Below are 20742 nucleotides of genomic sequence, written 5' to 3' on the forward strand. Positions count from 1 at the left end.
GAGTCTCCAGGCCCCAGACAAGACCAGCCTTTGAGTTCTCTGGCCAGGCATGAGCCCCAATAGGGGCCAAGTAGGCTGGCTCCCGGGCATCTCCACCAGCTGGCAGGGAAGCAACGCCAGCAAAAGGCTCCAGGCAACTGCGGTGTGTGGAGGGGGAAGGCCTTAGCTTCATGGCCAGAGGTTCATGGAAGACCAGGGAATATTACATCCCCTGCCCCCCACCGGAGAGTTCCACAGGGTAACACAGACCCCCAGAGACTCCCCAGCCCAAGAGCTCCAGAGGGTAAGACAGACCCCCAGAGACACGCCTGCTAACACAGCCCGCCAGACCTCCCACTAACAAAGTGCCCAGAGACTCCTGCCACTAATGCAGCCGTCCAGCACCACCTCCTCCGCTAACACAGCCTCACCCCCCAGAGAGCCTTGGAGGCTAACAGCTCCCCGTGCACCTCCCAGACTACGACAGGGCCCCATGGGCGAACCCAATCTCCCCCAAACTTCCTGCAGTGTCCCACAAGGTCCCATAGCACTCACAGGCCTGCAGAGCACCCATGAAATTCTTCTGCACCCCACTGTTGTCTTGCAGAGCTGGAGTTCCAGGTGTCCTGACCTTCTCCAGCGCCCCTTCCGTCCAGCCCCCAGGCAACTGGCCTGGTGCTGCAGCCCCAGCGCCCTGGGACCAGAGCTGGAGGAGGGTCCGTGGGGCAGGCCATGGCTTTGCTCACCTTTTCCTGCGTGGCGCTTTCCTGGGCTGCTGATGCTGGGCACACTGCTAGGGCTGGTGGGGTATGCTGGGAGGCTGGGTGACAGCACAGGGGTGCTGTGCACCTGCTGCAGCTCTGGGGGAAAAGGAGAGGAGGGGTGAGCAGTGGGACAGTGGTGGGGGATAACCAGAGCTACACCTCTCCTCGGGGCCCCTCTCAGGCCACACCTGCTCTCAGCTGGAGCTGTGAAGACGGGGGTGAGCCCACTGAGGCCAGTGGTGGTGCCTGGGAATCTGGCCCGCGACAGTGGCTGCTGTATTGGACGTGTCACCAAGTGTGGAGGAGCCTGTGAGGAGGTTTGGGGCCCAGTCCTCACTCGCATGTGGGCCCCTGACACAACTGTGACTGAGCCTGGGAATCCCACTGCGCAGCGCCTCCGGCCTGCCCTGCTCTGCCCCCAGCACCACTGGGACGGGGGGGTGCACACTGCGCCACAGCTATTCGCTTCCCAGGGCACCCAGGCTGCCCCGGCTTGGGGTACAACTCCACTGCAGAGACTACACCAGCACAGCTGTGTGCCAGAGCTATCCGGGGGAGGGATAGCTCAGTGGTTTGAGCATTGGCCTGCTAAACCCAGGGTTGTGAGTTCAATCCTTGAGGGGGCCACTTAGGGATCTGGGGCAAAAATTGGTCCTGCTAGTGAAGGCAGGGAGCTGGACTCAATGACCTTTCAAGGTCCCTTCCAGTTCTAGGAGATTGGTATATCTCCAATTATTACCTTAGCTGTGTCCCGTAGATGCAGCCAACGTTGGCAGAAGAGAACATTAGCTATGTCTGTGACACTGCCAGGCAGGTGCCAGCTCATGCCAAGGCCCCCCGGCCTCCCTGACAAATGCCCAGCTGGAAACCCGCCTGGCTCACCAGTGTGTTACAACAGATGTTAGAGTTATAATGTGTTCAGTGTTGGGACTTTATGACATGCTTGTGAGTTGCTGCATGCGTTAAATCTCACATATAACATGTATCCCATGTTATAGGGCAACATTTATGTATTTTCTCTGTAACTAGAGAAGCGTTTGCTATGAACCTGCAAAGCCCCGAGTCATAAGGAAGCACGGCCAGGTGTGAAATACTCATTCACCACAAGAGGTGTCATTTCCTGCCCAGGGCTGGTGCAACCATTTAGATGCTAGGATTTGGGGCTGCACATTTAGGTGGAGGAGCTGGGGCAGGGAGTGCGCGCCACAAGGGTGAGCTGGAGTGGAGGGTGTGCCTCAGGCCAGAGGGTGGGGAGCTGCCACAGGGGGGCGCCTCAGGGCGGGGGCGCAGGGATGGGGGAGAGCACAAGGTGGATGTTTCGCCTAGGGCACGAAACATCCTTGCACCGGCCCTGTTCCTGCCCACACGAAAGGTCTACAGACACCAGACAAGCCATTGTGGGACATCAGTGCACAAAAGACTTCGCTGATTTCTCCCCTCATATCCCTGAAGAGTAGATGAGCTCATCGCATCCCTTCGAACTCTGGGGGAAGGGAATCAAAATGCCTGGCCAGAAGGAACTTTATCTCTGTGCTGCTTTAACTGTGCGGGGCAAAGACTTCTAAGGGTACGCAAGAGAGAGGCCATACAGAGCTTGCTGATTATAGGAACGTCTGTTACCTTTTAGAACCTAAGACTGTAACTCATTTGTGTGTGTGTGTTTACTGCTTTAACCCTGTCAATATCTCTCATTTCTTTTTCTTACCCAATAAATCTTTAGTTAGTTTACTATAGGATTGGCTACAGGCGTTGTCTTGGGTTTGAGAGCTGAGGTGTCATTGACCTGGGGTCAGTGATTTGTCCTTTGGGACTGGCGATAACCTGAGTGTTGTGCTTTTTGGTGTAAGGGACCATCTATCACAAAAGCAAGATAGACTGGAGTGCCCAAGGGGACTGTCTGTGACTCCATGGTTAGGCTGTTACAGGGTTGGAGGAGTTCACACTTGTCACTGGGTTGGGGAATTCTAACTGTGGAACACACCCCCAGTTTGGGGTTTGTGCCAGTCTGCCCTGAGTCGGCACTCACGGTTGTGAGCCACTCCAGACAGCTTGACAACGTCAATGGAAGCCCTCTTCTGTCAGCACAGCTGTGTCTACTCCGTGGGCAGAGCTACCCCGGTCAGGGTGTTGTTGGTTCACATCCCTGACGGCCGATATAACTTTCAAGCCTATGAGTCTGTCTACACTGCAGCTGCAGGTGTGTTTGCAGAAAGGGCAGATCTAGCTAGATCAAAGCAAACTCGGGTAACAGCAGCAGTGAAGCCATGGCAGCATGGGGGTGGTACAGGGCTAGCCCTGCCCACCCAGGATCCTGGGTACGTTCTCAAGCAGCCACTGCCGGTGCTGCCGCAACGTCGCTGCTGCGGTCCCCCAGGTAGCTTTGATCTAGCTAGATCTACCTGTACTGCAATCGCAGACATCCCTTACACCAGTGCTGAGCAGGGCCCTGACTGGCCCCAGAGTACAGGGAGTGGCCATGCGGATTCCTAGAGTCATGGATTCGAAGACCAGAAGGGATCATTGTGATTGTCTAGTAGCCTGGCCACCATAGAGATCACTGAACGTGTTTGCAACTCCATGATGAGGCAAATCTGGCGCATGACAGGGCAGGATGCCAGTGTGGGACAGGTGTCTGTCGACAGCATCCAGCCATCGTATTGTAGGTCCTCCAGGGTGTCCTTTCCATCTAGCTCCAAATCGAAGGGAGGGAAGCTGATAGGCATTCAGAGCAGATGACTGTGTCCCCTTACAGCGCTGAGCGACTGTTTGAGAGAGCGGGACCTGTGTAACTAGAAAATGGGTCTCTTCATTCAACTTGAGTTTGAACCATTTGATATTTTTGATCATTCAGAGATGCTTCATCTGACTGGTGTCCAGCTCCTTTTCAGGCTTGTTTCAGTCCTTGTTTCGTGCATTGCTTGATTACGAATGTTATTTAGCTTACAACACGTGACCATATCACCTCCCAAATGAGCCATACAACACTGTTCAAACACGGCTAAGGTGTTAATGGAGATCCAGGGCTTCTTAGCCATTTTGGGGGCCAAGGACAGTCATAGCAATATGACCGCAAAGCTCTTATGGGAGTCAATGCTGTCGCCCTCGAGGAATCTTCTGCCAATTCTGCAAACACTTGTGGAGCTCACCCCCAAGAAAGATCTTTCATTTGGTGTGGTCGACTCCAGTTCTGATCAGCTACTCAGTGCAGAGGTGGAGTGTGTGGCACGCTGGAGGAACCATGTCAGCCAGCTGGTAAATCCACTCTCAGCTTTGCGGGACCCTGACATTAAGGCTGCTGCTGAGTTGACCCATTCCATGCAAAACGACCCTGGCGAATCCACCAAAATCCACAGAGATGTAAAGACACATAAGGGAAACCAGGCAGCAGGAATCTGTGGCATTCCTGTGGAACTGTTATCTGGGATCTGAAGCCCATCCAGGTGGAGGGAGAATCAGCATACTTTGGCAGTCTCAAACCTGTTTGAGATTTCAATTGCACAGCAGTTTCGAATGCTATTGAATTTTAGGTTGGATCATTTGAATTCTGGTAACCCAATCGTCGCTTTGCCTATGCTCGTTAATCTAAGACAGAAACGTGCAGAGACTAATTAGTGGTCGCTGTTGCCAGGCTTGGCAGACCGATAAGTTCTGCAGTTGCTGATGGATGATTCCCAGCTATGAGAGATTATGAACTCAATCATCTTCTTTGTTCAACCGTCCTTCCTTGACCAAGGAAATTGGTGAATTCGCTTCCTATGAAACCAGGTGTCAGTGGTGCTGAAGCAGTGGGGGTGTTGAAGGTGGAAACCATGTGTTTGAGTTGTTATTACTACCTCAAGCTGCAGCACCCCCAGCACCCCTAGTTCCAGCACCTGGACCAGGTGTTCGTAGAGGCCTGGGTCCGAAAGAGCTAGGCTCAGCGCCCAGTCAAACACCAGTTACTGGGCTAGATGACAGGGCACCTGGATGAGGGTCTCTGTGAAGTCAGAGCAGGTGATCCTGATGGATTTTAAATTCTCTGGAACTCTATAGGGCTGGAGGGATGGGGTGTGACACTGCACCCCATATTCTTCACAGCAATATTATTATGATATGATTATGGCATACTTATGGTGCATTTTGTACCAGATGGGTCATGTGACGTGAAGTGTGTGGGGGCGGAGCTCCCTTTGATAGACAGCCAGCCAGCCAGTTTGCTGTAAAATCCCTCTTGGTAGCTGTTCGCTGCTTGCTTTACCTGTAAAGGGTTAAAAAGTCCCCCAGGTAAAGAAAAAGAAAAAGTGGGCACCTGACCAAAAGAGCCAATGGGAGGCTAGAACTTTTTAAATTTGGGAAAGAAACTTTCCTTTTGTCTGTTGTTCTCCGGAGAAGGCGACCCGGAGCAGCAATGCCGTGTAAGGCTTGAACCAGGTATAAAAATTCATCTTCCATACCTAGAAGAAATCATTGGACGGGGCATGTTTAAATAGACCCATTTAGGGTTATTTCTTTACTTTGGCTTGTGGAGCTCCTCAGTGCTAACCCCAGATGCTTTTGTTTTGCTTGTAACCTTTAAGCTGAACCTCAAGAGAGCTATCTTGATGCTTAATTTTTGTAATTATTTCTTTTACGATTTAGCAAAATGCCCAAGTTCCAGATGTATTTTCTTCCTTTTTGTTTTTAATAAAATTTACCCTTTTTAAGAGCAGGGTTGGATTTTTGGTGTCCTAAGAGGTTTGTGAATGTTGTTTGATTAGCTGGTCGCACAGCTAATTTCCATTGTTTTCTTTCTCAGCTCCTCCCCAGAGGGGGTGTGAAAGGGCTTAAGGGTACCCCACAGGGAGGAATTCCCAAGTGCTCCTTCCTGGATCCAAGGGGTTTTTTTTGCATTTGGGTGGTGGCAGCATTTACCAAGCCAAGGTCAGAGAAAAGCTGTAACCTTGGGAGTTTAATACAAGCCTGGAATGGCCAGTATTAATTTTCAAAATCCTTGCGGGCCCCCACCTTCTGTACTCAAAGTGACAGAGTGAGGATTCAGCCTTGACATGAGGTGTCAGTGGAAAAGTTATGATTTGCTGAATATGATTATCCTATTTGTATGCATGTATCATTTTTGTATCTGAAGTTATGAATATTGACTGTGTATCTATATTTCAAGCGTGCTTACTCTGGGTGACACCCACAGCTAGCCTTTCTGGTACAACAAGGAAGAAGCCAGACAGTGCTGATGGCCCATCAGCAAAGACAATGGGCCCTGGAAGAACTTAACCTTCCTGTGAACATTGCAGACAGGCTGTAAGTAATGGCTGCTATGACTCAGCAAGGTATGCAAGGGCATGTAACCAGACCACATGACTCTGGACTCCATCTTGGGATGTACCGGTTTTTCCACAAACTGAGTTTGGGACAAAGGGTTCCTGCCATATGTTAAAGCTCTATAAGGCAGTGAACAGCACAGCATCGGGGGGAAGTGACTAGCCCTCTGTGGAGAAAGAAGTGGTTCGGGACTATTTAGAAAAGCTGGATGAGCACAAGACCCTGGGGCCGGATGCGCTGCATCCGAGGGCGCTAAAGGAGTTGGCGAATGTGATTGCAGAGCCATTGGCCATTATCTTTGAAAACTCATGGCGATCGGGGGAGGTCCTGGATGACTGGAAAAAGGCTAATGTAGTGCCCATCTTTAAAAAAGGGAAGAAGGAGGATCCGGGGAACTACAGGCCAGTCAGCCTCACCTCAGTCCCTGGAAAAATCTTGGAGCAGGTCCTCAAGGAATCAGTTCTGAAGCACTTAGAGGAGAGGAAAGTGATCAGGAACAGTCAGCATGGATTCACCAAGGGCAAGTCATGCCTGACTAACCTAATTGCCTTCTATGAGGAAATAACTGGCTCTGTGGATGAGGGGAAAGCAGTGGACATGTTATTCCTTGACTTTAGCAAAGCTTTTGATACAATCTCCCACAGTATTCTTGCTGGCAAGTTAAAGAAGTATGGGCTAGATGAATGGACTATAAGGTGGACAGAAAGATGGCTAGATCATTGGGCTCAATGGGTAGTGATCAATGGCTCCATGTCTAGTTGGCAGCCGGTATCAAGCGGAGTGCCCCAGGGGTCGGTCGTGGGGATGGTTTCGTTCAACATCTTCATTAATGATCTGGAGGATGGCATGGACTGCACCCTCAGCAAGTTTGCAGATGACACTAAACTGGGAGGAGTGGTAGATACACTGGAGGGTACGGATAGGATACAGAGGGACCTAGACAAATTAGAGGATTGGGCCAAAAGAAATCTGATGAGGTTCAACAAGGACAAGTGCAGCGTCCTGCACTTAGGACGGAAGAATCCCATGCACTGCTACAGACTAGGGACCGAATGGCTAGGCAGCAGTTCTGCTGAGGTCCCTTCCAGCCCTGATATTCTATGACTCTATGATTCTGTGAAGACAGGGAGTGACATAATCTGTTGTTCTTCATGCCCCACACAGGGGGAGTCTGGAAAACACCTGCGTATTAAAGACTGAACTGGGGAAGTGCTGGACTCAGGCAAAGTGGTTTCTAGCCTGTGTATGAAAACCCTGGGGATTCCAAGCTGCAAAAGAAGTGTAGCTTGTGCCTTAAAAATCTGCCAACCTGCTTGTATCATCAGCCAGGGTGAGAATTGGCTAATTCATATCCTCTCTTTCTAGTGCTTAGTTTGCGTTTTTGTTTATTTGCTAGGTGATCTGCTTTGATCTGTTGGCTATCACTTATAAATCTATCTTTTTGTAGGTAATACACTTGCTTTATGTTTTAATCTAAACTAGTAAGTTTGGAAATAAGTGCTTGGGAATCTTAGCTCAAGGGGCAGTGGCTGTTGCATTTCCTCTCCACACTGAAGGGGGAACTCTATGAGCTTGCACTGTACAGTCCCCTGTGCAGCGCAAGATGGCCTAATTTTGGGTTTATACTCCGGAGTGGGGGGGGGGAGGCTGGTGGTTATTTTGGCTGTAGCCTCTCTATTGTTGGTGCATGCAGTGGCTGGTCAGAGAGCCTGCATATAACTCCAGCTGGGTGTGTCCCTACCTGTGTGAATGCTGGTGGAAGTGTAGGACCGGGAGCAGCACAGCGGCAAAGGGATCCCAGGCTCATGAGTCAGAGGGCTCGTTGGTACCCCAGTCCCAGGTGGCACCCTGGGGGGCTCCCATCACATGGGGATCTGACTCCACCAGTGAATCCTGCACTAGATTGGTCAGGCCAGCTGTCCTGGGGTGAAGTGTTGGCTCCCCACAGCGTGTAGTGTCCCTGCTGCCCACTCAAGTGCACGTGTCTGGGGCGGGGACCAAAGTCACTCCCCGGTGCTGCCTCCCCCCACTGGACTCTGGATGCACTCGGCTTGGCTGAAATCCCCAGAGGCAGAGCAGCTGGGGCCCAGGCTGCAGACAGTGTCTGGGACGGTTCAGGCAGGAAGCGCTCACCACACAGCTCGTGGCAAGTAACCAGGGTCCACTGACTTTCGCTAACCTCCCTGGTGCCGGCTTGTCCCTGAACTCTGGAGATAATTAAATTCCAGCCTCCCTCAGCAGCCCTTCCACAGCAGCCTCCCTCTCCCACATTGGCAGCCCCTCCGACGGCGGCGAGGCTGCTGGGATCAGCACGTGTTTCCCGCCCTGGGGTTTGCCAGGAGCTGGGGACTGGAGGCTGGATGCAAGGACAGGATGCAGCTGGCATGTGGGACAGTGGTGGTGGGCGGCACAGGCCGAGGGGATGCTGTTGCTGAGGGCATGGGGGGTGTACGATGCCAGCAATACTTTGCATTGCCCGAGGGCTGTTCAGCCATTGGACTCAGAGCACAGAGGTGCAGGGAGAGGGGGAGGAGGGGCGAGGGCTCTGGTCCCCACTGCTCAGCGTCGGACAGGCCCAGACAGTGGCACACACAGAACCCAGCAGCCCTGGCTTCCGTGTCTGTCCCCTGCTCTGTGCTGCTGCTGGACTGGGCTCCTGACCCCCTGCTGTCAGTGTGATCCTGGCCCCGTTCCCAGGGCACACACCCAGCCCCGTGCTCCCACAGCTAGTGCCGCAAGAAGCCAGGCAGCACTTGCCAGCACTCCCACTGCTCCCCTCCTCCAGCACCCTCCTGTGCCGTGGGGCCTGGGGAAGGGACTGGCTGGGCCAGGGCGCTGCCCCTCCCTCGACACCCTGCTGGGAGCCATGCTGGAGCTCACAGGCCTCGTCCCGGGTGCAGACCCAGACCCTGGTGTGAAGCCAGGACAAGGGCAAAGAAGAAGAAAGGCCCTGGCCAACTGCCCAGGCTAAGGTCCCCTCCATGGGCAGGCCCAGCCGGGCTGTGATGCCAGCAGAACAGCCACAGGGTTGCTCTGGGGTCGGGGAGCAGGCCCATGCCCAGGCCTTGGAGTGGGGGTGGGGGAATGCCAGGGGCACGGCCCTGGGCTGTGGCCGGGCTGTTTGGCGGGGCTTACGCCCAGTGGGATGGCCACACTAGGGAAAGGCTGAGCTCGCTGGGCTCTGCGGCAGGCTAAGGTCGATGGCGGTCCCGCCGTCTGGGCTGGTGTCAGCACGCGCAAGGTGTAGTGTGGCAGGGCAGCGCGTTGCCACAGTCTCAGCGGATCAGGAGGGAAACGCCAACCCTTCCCGCTGGGCCTGCGTGGCACCCTGCAGCCCCTGAATGCAGGCCCAGCCACCCTGAGGTCAGAGCCCCTAGCTCCCAGCTGGGACTTCCCACGGCCCTTACCTCTCTTGCTGCTACTCTCCCAGGGTCCCTGCAGGGTGAGGCTGGGGGGCCCGGGGCCCGCTGGCTTCCACAGCCCTCTCCTTTCGGCTCCCCCCGCACAGCCGCTCTCCATGCCGAGGCTCTGCCTGTAATGGGGCCCGAGCCTGGGGTCGGTGGGTCCCCCGGGCTCCGTGGCTCTGCGGTGAGGGCCAGGGGTGCTGGGCAGCGGGGGGCGGTGGAAGGTTTGCATGTCCTTGGCAGGAAGGTCGACATAGAGCACCCTGTACAGGCTGCTGCTGTCGGGCCCCCGGGGGACGCCTGGGATCTGGGAGCTTCGGCTCGGCCTGTCAAAGGACACGGCTGCAGAGAGAAAGGGAGAGACATGGTGTGTTAGGCTCCAGGGGCTCCATGAGCCTCACCCAGCCAGCAGAGCTCCCCCCTGCCCCACAGACACACCCAGCCCACAGCTCTCTCCCCGCCCCCGGCCCCACAGATACACCCAGCCCACAGTTCTCCCTCCCACCCGCTGTCCCACAGACACACCCAGCCCGCAGCTCTCTGCCCGCCCCCGGCCCCACAGACACACCCAGCCCGCAGCTCTCTGCCCGCCCCCGGCCCCACAGACACACCCAGCCCGCAGCTCTCTCCCGGCCCCACAGATACACCCAGCCCTCAGCTCTCGCCCCGCCCCACAGATACACCCAGCCCACAGCTCTCCCTCCCACCCCCTGCCCCATAGACACACCCAGCCCGCAGCTCTCCCCCCACCCCACAGATACACCCAGCCCACAGCTCTCCCTCCCACCCCCTGCCCCATACACACCCAGCCCGCAGCTCTCCGCCCTCCCCACAGATACACCCAGCCCGCAGCTCTCCCCCCTCCCCCGGCCCCACAGACACACCCAGCCCGCAGCTCTCTCCCCGCCCCCGGCCCCACAAACACACCCAGCCCGCAGCTCTCCCCCTGCCCCACAGCTCTCCCGCCCCGGCCCCACAGACACACCCAGCCCTCAGCTCTCCCCACAAACACACCCAGCCCGCAGCTCTCCCCGCCCCACAGATACACCCAGCCCACAGCTCTCCTCCCACCCCTGCCCCATATACACACCCAGTTCACAGCTCTCCCCCGCCCCTGCCCCACAGATACACCCAGCCCACAGCTCTCCTCCCACCCTCTGCCCCAGACACACCCAGCCCGCAGCTCTCTCCCGCCCCTGCCCCACAGACACACCCAGCCCGCAGCTCTCTCCCTGCCCCAGATACACCCAGCCCACAGCTCTCCCTCCCACCTCCTGCCCCATATACACACCCAGCCCACAGCTCTCCTCTCCTCCCACCCCTGCCCCATATACACCCGGCCCGCAGCTCTCCCCGCCCCTGGCCCCACAGACACACCCAGCCCGCAGCTCTCCTCCCACCCCTGCCCCACAGGCACACCCAGCCCGCAGCTCTCGATACACCCAGCCCACAGCTCTCCTCCCACCCCTGCCCCCCCACACCCACCCACCTGGCCCCACAGACACACCCAGCCCTCTCCCCGCCCCACAGATACACCCAGCCCACAGCTCTCCCCCCTGCCCCATATACACACCCAGCCGACAGTCTCCCCCCCCGCCCCACAGACAACACCCAGCCCACAGTCTCTCCCACCGCCCCCCAGACACACCCAGCCTGCAGCTCCACCCCACCCCAATCCCCTGCCCCAACCCAGAGCCCCCTCCTGTGCCCTAAACCCCTCATCCCACCCCAGAGCCCGCACCCCCAGCCAGAGCCTTCATTCCCTCCCACACCCCAACCCCCTGCCCCAGCCCTGAGCCCCCTCCCACACCCAAACTCCTTCCTGGAGCCCACACCCCACCACTCATGCCAACCCCCTGTCTCAGGCCAGAGCCCCCTCCTGCACCCCAAACCCGTCATCCCTGGCCCCACCCCAGAGCCCGCACCCCCAGCCAGAGTCCTCACCCTTCCCCACACCTCAACCCTCTGAGCCAGCCCAGTGAAAGTGAGTGATGGTGAGGGAGAGCGAGCAACGGAGGGAGGGGGGATGGAGCGAGTCGGGGACGGGGCCTCGGAGAAGGGCCAGGGCTGGGGTGTCCGGTTTTGGAAAGTTGGCCAGCCTACTGACAGCCCCCCGCCCCCGGAGGTGTGGGGCTCAGTTAAAGCCCCTAAGTGCCAGCTGCCCCCCAGACTGCAGGTAGCACAGGCCTGGGGCTGACGTGTTTGGAGCCAGACGCTGCCGCGACATTCAAGTGCAAGCTGAACGGCCCCAGTCATTCCATCGCCTCCCCTGCAATGAACCAGGTCCCACCGCGTTGTGATGCCAGAATCCTGCTGACTCCCCAGTCCTCCGGGGAGCCTTCGGGGGAACACCAGGGAGACAAGCCCTGAATTTCTCACAGCAAAACCCAGCAGAAAATCACCCTCTGCCTATTCAGAGAACCCGCCTGGCCTCCTGGGATCCCACACATGGAGCTCAGCCGGCCTGCGACCGGGCTCCTGGGATCCCGCACAGGGAGCGTCATCTTCTCTGCGGAACGTCCTGACTTCACCCTGAAGGTGCAGCGAGAGGTGTGGGCTGGTCCGTGCAGGAGCCTCTTAGGGTGACCAGACAGCAAGTGTGAAAAACTGGGACGGGGCACAGGGGTGGGGGGTAATAGGCACCTATATAAGAAAAAGATCCAAAAATCGGGACTGTCCCTATAAAGTCGGGACACCTGGTCACCCTAGAGCCTCTGTCCGGGCAGGGAATGGCTGGGAGCAGAGCGGCACGGCCGGGACTCACTGGAGCGGTGGAAGTCCAGGCTGTCTTTGGTCTCGGCCCACAGGAGCTGGCTGCTGGACCTGCTGCTGCTGCTGAAGGTCTTGGAGCAGGAGGTGGCTTTCCAGCTGTCAGCCAGCCACGGGGAGTCACTCACGTCCATCCTGGGGTTGGGGAGGGGAGGAGACGGACAGGTGAAGGCATCAGGTGGCGAGCCCCGGCACATCGGGCTGGGGGAGTCTGTGGCACCTTCCTCCTGTGTCCGTGTGGAAGGGGCTAGCACAGGGCTAGTGCCTCACTCCAGCCCTGGCCATGTGCTGTTACTGGGCCAGGCTCGCAGGCCAGTGCCGCTCCCTTTGCGCTCTCAGGCAGTGCAGGGGGAGTGGGAAGATCCTCTGTGTTCCCAGCCTGGGGAGCCCTAGCAGGTACGGCCTGCTTCCCCCGGCAGGGGTGTGTCAGGGTGGGCAGCGGGCAGGTTCTGGCTCCCTCCTGCTGGCAGGTGCTGCACAGCACCCACACGAGCGGGGAATCTGGTCATCGGTTGTAGGGAAAAGCCCCAGAGCGCTGCGTAACTCACAGCACCCTGGGCACCTGCCTTTCTCTGCACCAGGACGCCACAGGGGTGCTAGCTTGGCAGCCTCTCATCACAAAGCCATCACATGCCCCCCAGCAGAGACCAGACGAATCTGCTCCCCCTCCAGCCTGCCCTCATCCCCTTGTGCCTGCAGGACCATCACAGGGCACAGGTGGGGCTGGCAGGGGCTGCTGCAGACTGTAAGCTGTTTGGTGTCTTACAGAGGGTCAGATGTGGGGCCCAGGGCTGGGATAGAAAGTGGATGCAGGTTGCGATTGAGGGGCTGTGTGTGGGGCCCAGGGCTGGGGTAGCAGAGGGCTGCGGGTTGCGATCGAGGGGCACTGGCAGAGCTGTGTGTGGGGAGCCCAGGGCTGGGGTAGCAGGGGGCTGCGGGTTGCGATCGAGGGGCACTGGCAGAGCTGTGTGGGGCCCAGGGCTGGGATAGCAGGGGGCTGCGGGTTGTGATCGAGGGGCACTGGCAGAGCTGTGTGGGGAGCCCAGGGCTGGGGTAGCAGGGGGCTGCGGGTTGCGATCGAGGGGCACTGGCAGAGCTGTGTGGGGAGCCCAGGGCTGGGATATCAGGGGCTGCGGGTTGCGATCGAGGGCAATGGCAGAGCTGTGTGGGAGCCCAGGGCTGGGGTAGCAGGGGCTGCGGGTTGCGATCGAGGGCACTGGCAGAGCTGGGGCTGTGGGTTGTGATCGAGGCACTGGCAGAGCTGTGTGGGGAGCCCAGGGCTGGGATAGCAGGGGCTGCGGGTTGCGATCTCGGGGCTCTGGCAGTGCTGTGTGTGGGGCGCCGAGGGGTGGGATAGCTGGGGGCGGCGGGGTGCGACCGTGGGGCAATGGCAGCGCTGTGTGGGGAGCCCAGGGCTGGGGTAGCAGGGGGCTGCGGGTTGCGATTGAGGGGCACTGGCAGAGCTGTGTTAGGATAGCAGGGGCTGCGGGTCAGGATTGAGGGCACTGGGGGGCACGGGCAGAGCTGTGTGGGGAGCCCAGGGCTGGGATAGCAGGGGGCTGCGGGTTGCGATCGAGGGGCACTGGCAGAGCTGTGTGGGGGCCCAGGGCTGGGATAGCAGGGGGCTGTGGGTTGCAATAGAGGGGCACTGGCAGAGCTGTGTGGGGAGCCCAGGGCTGGGGTAGCAGGGGCTGTGGGTTGCGATCGAGGGGCACTGGCAGAGCTGTGTGGGAGCCCAGGGCTGGGGTAGCAGGGGCTGCGGGTTGCGATCGAGGGCACTGGCAGAGCTGTGTGGGAGCCCAGGGCTGGGATAGCAGGGGCTGCGGGTTGCGCTCGCGGGGCCCTGGCAGCGCTGTGTGGGGAGCCCAGGGCTGGGGTAGCAGGGGGCTGGGGGTTGTGATCGAGGGGCACTGGCAGAGCTGTGTGGGGAGCCCAGGGCTGGGGTAGCAGGGGGCTGCGGGTTGTGATCGAGGGGCACTGGCAGAGCTGTGTGGGGAGCCCAGGGCTGGGGTAGCAGGGGGCTGCGGGTTGTGATCGAGGGGCACTGGCAGAGCTGTGTGGGGCCCAGGGCTGGGAAAGCAGGGGCTGCGGGTTGCGATTGAGGGCACTGGCAGAGCTGTGTGGGGAGCCCAGGGCTGGGATAGCAGGGGGCTGTGGGTTGCGATCGAGGGGCACTGGCAGAGCTGTGTGGGAGCCCAGGGCTGGGGTAGCAGGGGCTGCGGGTTGTGATCGAGGGGCACCGGCAGAGCTGTGTGGGGGCCCAGGGCTGGGGTAGCAGACTGGCAGAGCTGTGTGGGGGCCCCCTGGGGCTGTGGGTTGTGATCGAGCGGCACTGGCAGAGCTGTGTGGGGAGCCCAGGGCTGGGATAGCAGGGGGCTGCGGGTTGCGATCGAGGGGCACTGGCAGAGCTTTGTGGGGAGCCCAGGGCTGGGGTAGCAGGGGGCTGCGGGTTGCGATCGAGGGCACTGGCAGAGCTGTGTGGGAGCCCAGGGCTGGGATAGCAGGGGCTGTGGGTTGCGATCGAGGGCACTGGCAGAGCTGTGTGGGAGCCCAGGGCTGGGATAGCAGGGGCTGCGGGTTGCGATCGAGGGGCACTGGCAGAGCGGTGACTGGGAGCCCAGGGCTGGGGTAGCAGGGGCTGCGGGTTGCGATCGAGGGCACTGGCAGAGCTGTGGGAGCCCAGGGCTGGGATAGCAGGGGCTGCGGGTTGCGATCGAGGAGCACTTGCAGAGCTGTGTGGGAGCCCAGGGCTGGGGTAGCAGGGGCTGTGTGTTGCGATCGAGGGCACTGGCAGAGCTGTGTGGGAGCCCAGGGCTGGGATAGCAGGGGGCTGCGGGTTGCGATCGAGGCACTGGCAGAGCTGTGTGGGAGCCCAGGGCTGGGATAGCAGGGAGCTGCGGGTTGCGATCGAGGGGCACTGGCAGAGCTGTGTGGGGGCCCAGGGCTAGGATAGCAGGGGGCTGCGGGTTGCGATCGAGGGGCACTGGCAGAGCTGTGTGGGGAGCCCAGGGCTGGGATAGCAGGGGGCTGTGGGTTGCGATCGAGGGGCACTGGCAGAGCTGTGTGGGGAGCCCAGGGCTGGGCTAGCATCGTGCTGCGGGTTGCGATCGAGGGGCACTGGCAGAGCTGTGTGGGGAGCCCAGGGCTGGGATAGCAGGGGGCTGCGGGTTGCGATCGAGGGGCACTGGCAGAGCTGTGTGGGGAGCCCAGGGCTGGGATAGCAGGGGGCTGCGGGTTGCGATCGAGGGGCACTGGCAGAGCTGTGTGGGGAGCCCAGGGCTGGGATAGCAGGGGGCTGCGGGTTGCGATCGAGGGGCACTGGCAGAGCTGTGTGGGGAGCCCAGGGCTGGGGTAGCAGGGGGCTGCGGGTTGCGATCGAGGGGCACTGGCAGAGCTGTGTGGGGGGCCCAGGGCTGGGGTAGCAGGGGGCTGCGGGTTGCAGTCGAGGGGCACTGGCAGAGCGGTGACTGGGGAGCCCAGGGCTGGGATAGCAGGGGGCTGCGGGTTGCGATCGAGGGGCACTGGCAGAGCTGTGTGGGGAGCCCAGGGCTGGGGTAGCAGGGGGCTGCGGGTTGCGATCGAGGGGCACTGGCAGAGCTGTGTGGGGAGCCCAGGGCTGGGGTAGCAGGGGGCTGCGGGTTGCGATCGAGGGGCACTGGCAGAGCTGTGTGGGGAGCCCAGGGCTGGGATAGCAGGGGGCTGCGGGTTGCGATTGAGGGGCACTGGCAGAGCTGTGTGGGGAGCCCAGGGCTGGGTCAGCAGGGGCTGCGGGTTGCGATCGAGGGGCACTGGCAGAGCTGTGTGGGGGCCCAGGGCTGGGGAAGCAGGGGCCACTGGCAGAGCTGTGTGGGCCCAGGGCTGGGGGGGCAGGGGCTGGGCACTGGCAGAGGGGAGCCCAGGGCTGGGATAGCAGGGGCGGCGGGTTGCGATCGAGGGGCACTGGCAGAGCTGTGTGGGGAGCCCAGGGCTGGGGTAGCAGGGGGCTGCGGGTTGCGATCGAGGGGCACTGGCAGAGCTGTGTGGGGAGCCCAGGGCTGGGGTAGCAGGGGGCTGCGGGTTGCGATCGAGGGGCACTGGCAGAGCTGTGTGGGGAGCCCAGGGCTGGGAGAGCAGGGGGCTGCAGGTCAGGATGAGGCACCGGGGGCCCAGGGCTGGGGAAGCAGGGGGCTGCGGGTTGTGATCGAGGGGCACCGGCAGAGCTGTGTGGGGAGCCCAGGCCTGGGATAGCAGGGGGCTGTGGGTCAGGATTGAGGGGCACTGGCAGAGCTGTGTGGGGAGCCCAGGGCTGGGATAGCAGGGGGCTGCGGGTTGCGATCGAGGGGCACTGGCAGAGCTGTGTGGGGAGCCCAGGGCTGGGATAGCAGGAGGCTGCAGGTTGCGATCGAGGGGCACTGGCAGAGCTGTGTTGGGAGCCCAGGGCTGGGATAGCAGGGGGCTGCAGGTCAGAAATAAAGCAGGCATCTTCCCTGTCCGTGGGCCACCCCTGGGCTCGCTGAGTGGGGATACAGGCCAGCCCATGCCGTAGGGTTCAAAACCATTTTCTCCAGGCAGGTTACTGCCCGTGGTAGGGCCGAGCCGTCACTCACTTGCGCTGGACGATGGTGTCTTCACTGGCATATCGGCACAGACCTGGGAGAGAGGCAGGGAGGTTGTTAGCTGCACAGCGATGGCTCCTTGCAATGACCGGGGTGCTCGCGTACCAGCAGACCGTCCTGAGCTGCATGGCTCCCATTTGCCGCCCCTCTTGGCCACCTCTCTCAGCAGGCCCCTGTCTTCCCCTGCCTGAGTTGCATCTCGCCCCCACGGCTGATTGCAACCCGGTCTCGCCATGCTGGGGACTCGGCCAGCTCCTCACCAGTCCCAGCGCCAGTTTCTGGATAACCCCTGGGCATGCTCCCACAGCACTGAGATAGGGAACCCCTGGGGTTCACCCCAGACCACGCAGGGCAGGGGCCCTGCTGATCTCCTGCAATGACAGGCCCGTTTCTGGGGACATCTCCCAGGGTAGCGCTTGGGCAGAACTCAGAGCCGGCTAAGACCAAGCCCCAGTGTAATGTCCAGGGCTGTGTGGGGCTGCAGGGCCCAGCGAGCAGGGGTGAGGTTGGGGAGCCCTGCATAATGTGTCTTTCCAGGGCCCCTGCTGCCCCCCACCCCCATGCTAGTGACTGCTGGGAGACAGCTGGGCTCGGAGTTCTATAGCTCCGGATTCACGCTCACCTTTGCCCACGGCATGCTGCTGTTCTCGGCTGTAATGCCTGGCGTGGTGCTGGCACAGGTAGACAGCCAGCGCCATCAGCACGAGCCAGAGCAGCGAGCCCACACTAGCGATGAAGACAGGCTGGCGAATCACAGCCAGGATGTGGCTGACCGAGAGCACAGCCGGGGTCCTGGCCATCTTTCCCACCAAGGGCTCTGGGAAGGAAGGGGCGGATCAGAGGTTGAGGTGACAGGCTGAGTGGCTGCAGCAGAGAGCTCGTCCCGTGCAGAATGACGGCCCGGGAATAGCCGAGCTGCTCACCCGCCTGCCCACAGGACACCGAAAGGGTAAAAGCAAAGGTGCAGCCGCAGCAGGAGATTGGGTCAGGCTCCAGTCTCTCTTTGCTACCCCCCAGCAACACCTGGGCTGCTGCTCTGAGGGGCACAAGAGCCCCCTGCCTGCACAGCTCCAGGGCTGGGGTCCCCCTCTATGTGGGTGTTGCTGGGGAGCCAGGCTCAGAGCTGGGATAATGCCGGGGACAGGTGTCAGCTGGGATGAGGAGAGACTGGCCCAGCTGGCAGAGGGAGCCAGCCTGCCAGGCAGGGTAGGTCCCACCACTCCTGGCACACCCCTAGGGCCTGTGGGCTGGAGCCCCGTGAGTGGCACGCCTGGCAGAAAGGGAGGGGGATGGGCCATGGCCAAGGTGACCCAACGAGAGGCAGGCAGAGCTGGGAACAGAACCGGATTCCAGCCAGCCAGCTCCCGGCTCGAACCATCAGCCAACATTCCCTAGTCCCAGGTGCCAGCCAAGCCCCCACAGAAAGCCAGCACTGTCTGGGGGCTCACGTGAAATGAGTCAAATGCAGAGAAGAAAAACATCCCTCCCAAGTGCTGCCTGAGCCAATGGTCCACAGGGCAGGCGTCAGAGAAGGGAAACAGACCGAGGAGCATGACCTCCATGCTGCCCCCAAGAGGGTCCCTGCAGACTTCCCTAAAACTTCAGTCTGGCCAGCTGGCGGTGGTGCCAAGGGTCCAGGTGACTGAACCAGGGTTTCTAAGGGAAGCAAGTGAGCGCAGCCAGCAGGCCAGTGTGCCAGCCTGGGGAGCCAGAACGTCAAAGGGACGGCAAGTGAGTGAGCGATCTGTCTGTCCCACCATCCCCAGCCGGCTCTCTGATCACAGGGCCCATCACGGGGCGCCTGGGGGTTTCCAGCTGGACAAAGAGCTCTACGAACAAAACATCATTTCTGACCTACGCTGCTGCATGTGGCATTGCTGGGCACGCCGAGCCCAGCTCCATTGAAGGCTGCCACCTGGATACAGTATTTAACCCCAGCCGGCAGCATGACCGTTTCCAGACTGTGTGTCCCTCCATCCACGGTTCTGTTCAAGCGATGGTGAGTTTCATTGCCCAGGTACCAGACCTGTAACACACCCAGACAGAGCTAGTATGGCTGTGACACACCCAGACCAAGAGACAGGATGCCTGTCATACACCCAGACACAGATACAACCAGATACACCCCCACCACCCCAGACCCCATGGAAAGCTGTGACACCCCCACACACACTGCCCCAGGCCCCACAGACAGATATGACCTCCACTGCCTCAGGCCCCATGGAAAGCTGTGACCCCCTCAATGCCCCAGGCCCCACAGACAACTGTGACCTGCAGTGCCCTGGACCCCCTGGATAGCTGTGACCCCCACTGTCCCAGGCCCCACAGCAGCTGTGACCCGCACTGCTCCAGGACCTATGGACAGCTGTGACGCCACCATCCCAGGCCCCATGGATAGCTGTGACCCCCATTGCCCCAGACCCCATAGGCCAACTGTGACCTGCACCACCTAGGCCCCACAGACAGCTGTGATCTGCTCCACCTGGGCCCCCTGGATAGCTGTGATCCCCAAAGCCCCTGACCCCATAGATAGCTGTGACCCCCACTGCCCCGGGCCCCACAGATAGCTGTGACCTGCTCCACCTCAAGCCCCATGGATAACTGTGACCCCCACCACCCCAGGCCCAACAAGCAGCCCCAGGAACTCCAACAAAAGCTGCTCCAAAGGCAGGACTGCACAGGCACTGAGGGGGTCTCAGCTGGTGCGGCTCCTCTGTCAGGCCCCCCAAGGTCCCCGAGCAGAGCAGCCCCCGAGATCCCTGCATGAACAATCACTGACTGCTGTGAATGCTCCTGAAAGTGACTGAGAGGGCGTGTCACTCTGGCAGGGTGCAGCCCAGCCCGGCAGCACCCGCAGGGCACACGGCCCTGCCTCCTGGCACCCTCCCGGTTACCTCCCCACCTTCGGGTGAGATCCCTCCACAAGCCAGAGCTCCCTCCAGGTTCCTACTAGCTGCAGCCTGGCCAAGCCAGGCCGATTTAGCTCTTTAACCTCCGTCCCCACTGCAAGCACCGAGCACATGTGTGTCATGCTGGGCCTGAGCCGTCGCCCCAGCACATCCTCACCTTGTAGCCCCGGATGATGCCGTTGTGTGCGTGGTGGGGAGGGGGGTCCCAGCTGATGAGCACGGTGCCATTCCCATCCTCCACTGCCGTGATGGTGACATGCTGAGGAGCTGCGCTAGGCACTGAGGACAAGAGAGAGCCACTGAAAACCTCCTTGGGCAGTGTGGGGCCGGGCTGCTCTCCAGACACAGAGCCTGTGGTCCCTGGAACTTTGACCTCCCCATCCCCGCCCCTTCCACCCAAGGCCCCGCCCCTTCCAGGGGCCAGACCCAGTCCCATCCCAGCCCCATACCGTTAAGTCCCTATTTCTACTTTCACCCTTGGGTGGAGGGCAGCAGAGCTGTGGTCCCTGAGGTCTCCCACCAGCACCAAGATGCCCGTCTAGGCTTCAGGCAGGTATCGCTAGAGAGGCAGGTCAGGTCATGGGGCCATGCAGAGAGGGGGTGACTGCAGATGAAGGTACCGACCTGGCCTCCTGGTGCCCAGGGGTCCTTTGAGATTGTGCATGGTGCTGCTCCTGCTCCTCATCCTCTTCCTTGTCCCTCCCTGTTCCCTCTAGCAGGACAGTGACAGACCCCAGCCTTGGCACTTCCCCGCACAAGATCCCTGGATGGTGCAGCCTTGGGGTGCCGGGGCAGACTGGGGCACCCGCCGTGCCGTTCACCCAGGGGATGCACAGCAGCTGAATGGGCAGGTTCCTGTGTGCTCCAGCAGGACCCCCTGCCCGTGCTCTCCTGGCGAGGCATTGGCCTTGTAAGGAGCAGCACCATGGAGAAGGACCTGTAGGCAGCCATGCACCAAGCCCTCAAACCCGCCCAGCATGTCACTCATGGACTCCCTGCCAGGCCAGCAGCCTCTCTAGGTCCCCAT

At 60.3% G+C, this 20742-nt stretch overlaps 1 protein-coding gene across 2 annotated transcripts in view; it reads right to left on the minus strand.

Moving 5' to 3' along the window:
* The window catches only part of ROBO4 (roundabout guidance receptor 4), a 70042-nt gene that overhangs the window by 18069 nt on the left and 31231 nt on the right, over nt 1-20742 (minus strand). For both annotated transcript variants that reach the window (XM_039496122.1, XM_039496120.1), the window contains exons 9-15: nt 19873-19994; nt 18661-18832; nt 17429-17623; nt 16798-16840; nt 12207-12346; nt 9446-9784; nt 726-839 (exon numbers count right to left, since the gene is read on the minus strand). In XM_039496122.1, coding sequence (XP_039352056.1) covers nt 726-839; nt 9446-9784; nt 12207-12346; nt 16798-16840; nt 17429-17623; nt 18661-18832; nt 19873-19994 — 1125 coding nt within the window. The remainder of the gene's footprint in view (nt 1-725; nt 840-9445; nt 9785-12206; nt 12347-16797; nt 16841-17428; nt 17624-18660; nt 18833-19872; nt 19995-20742) is intronic.

The sequence above is a fragment of the Mauremys reevesii genome, linkage group 12 (assembly GCF_016161935.1).
Source record: "Mauremys reevesii isolate NIE-2019 linkage group 12, ASM1616193v1, whole genome shotgun sequence".
Classification (NCBI taxonomy): Eukaryota; Metazoa; Chordata; order Testudines; family Geoemydidae; genus Mauremys; species Mauremys reevesii.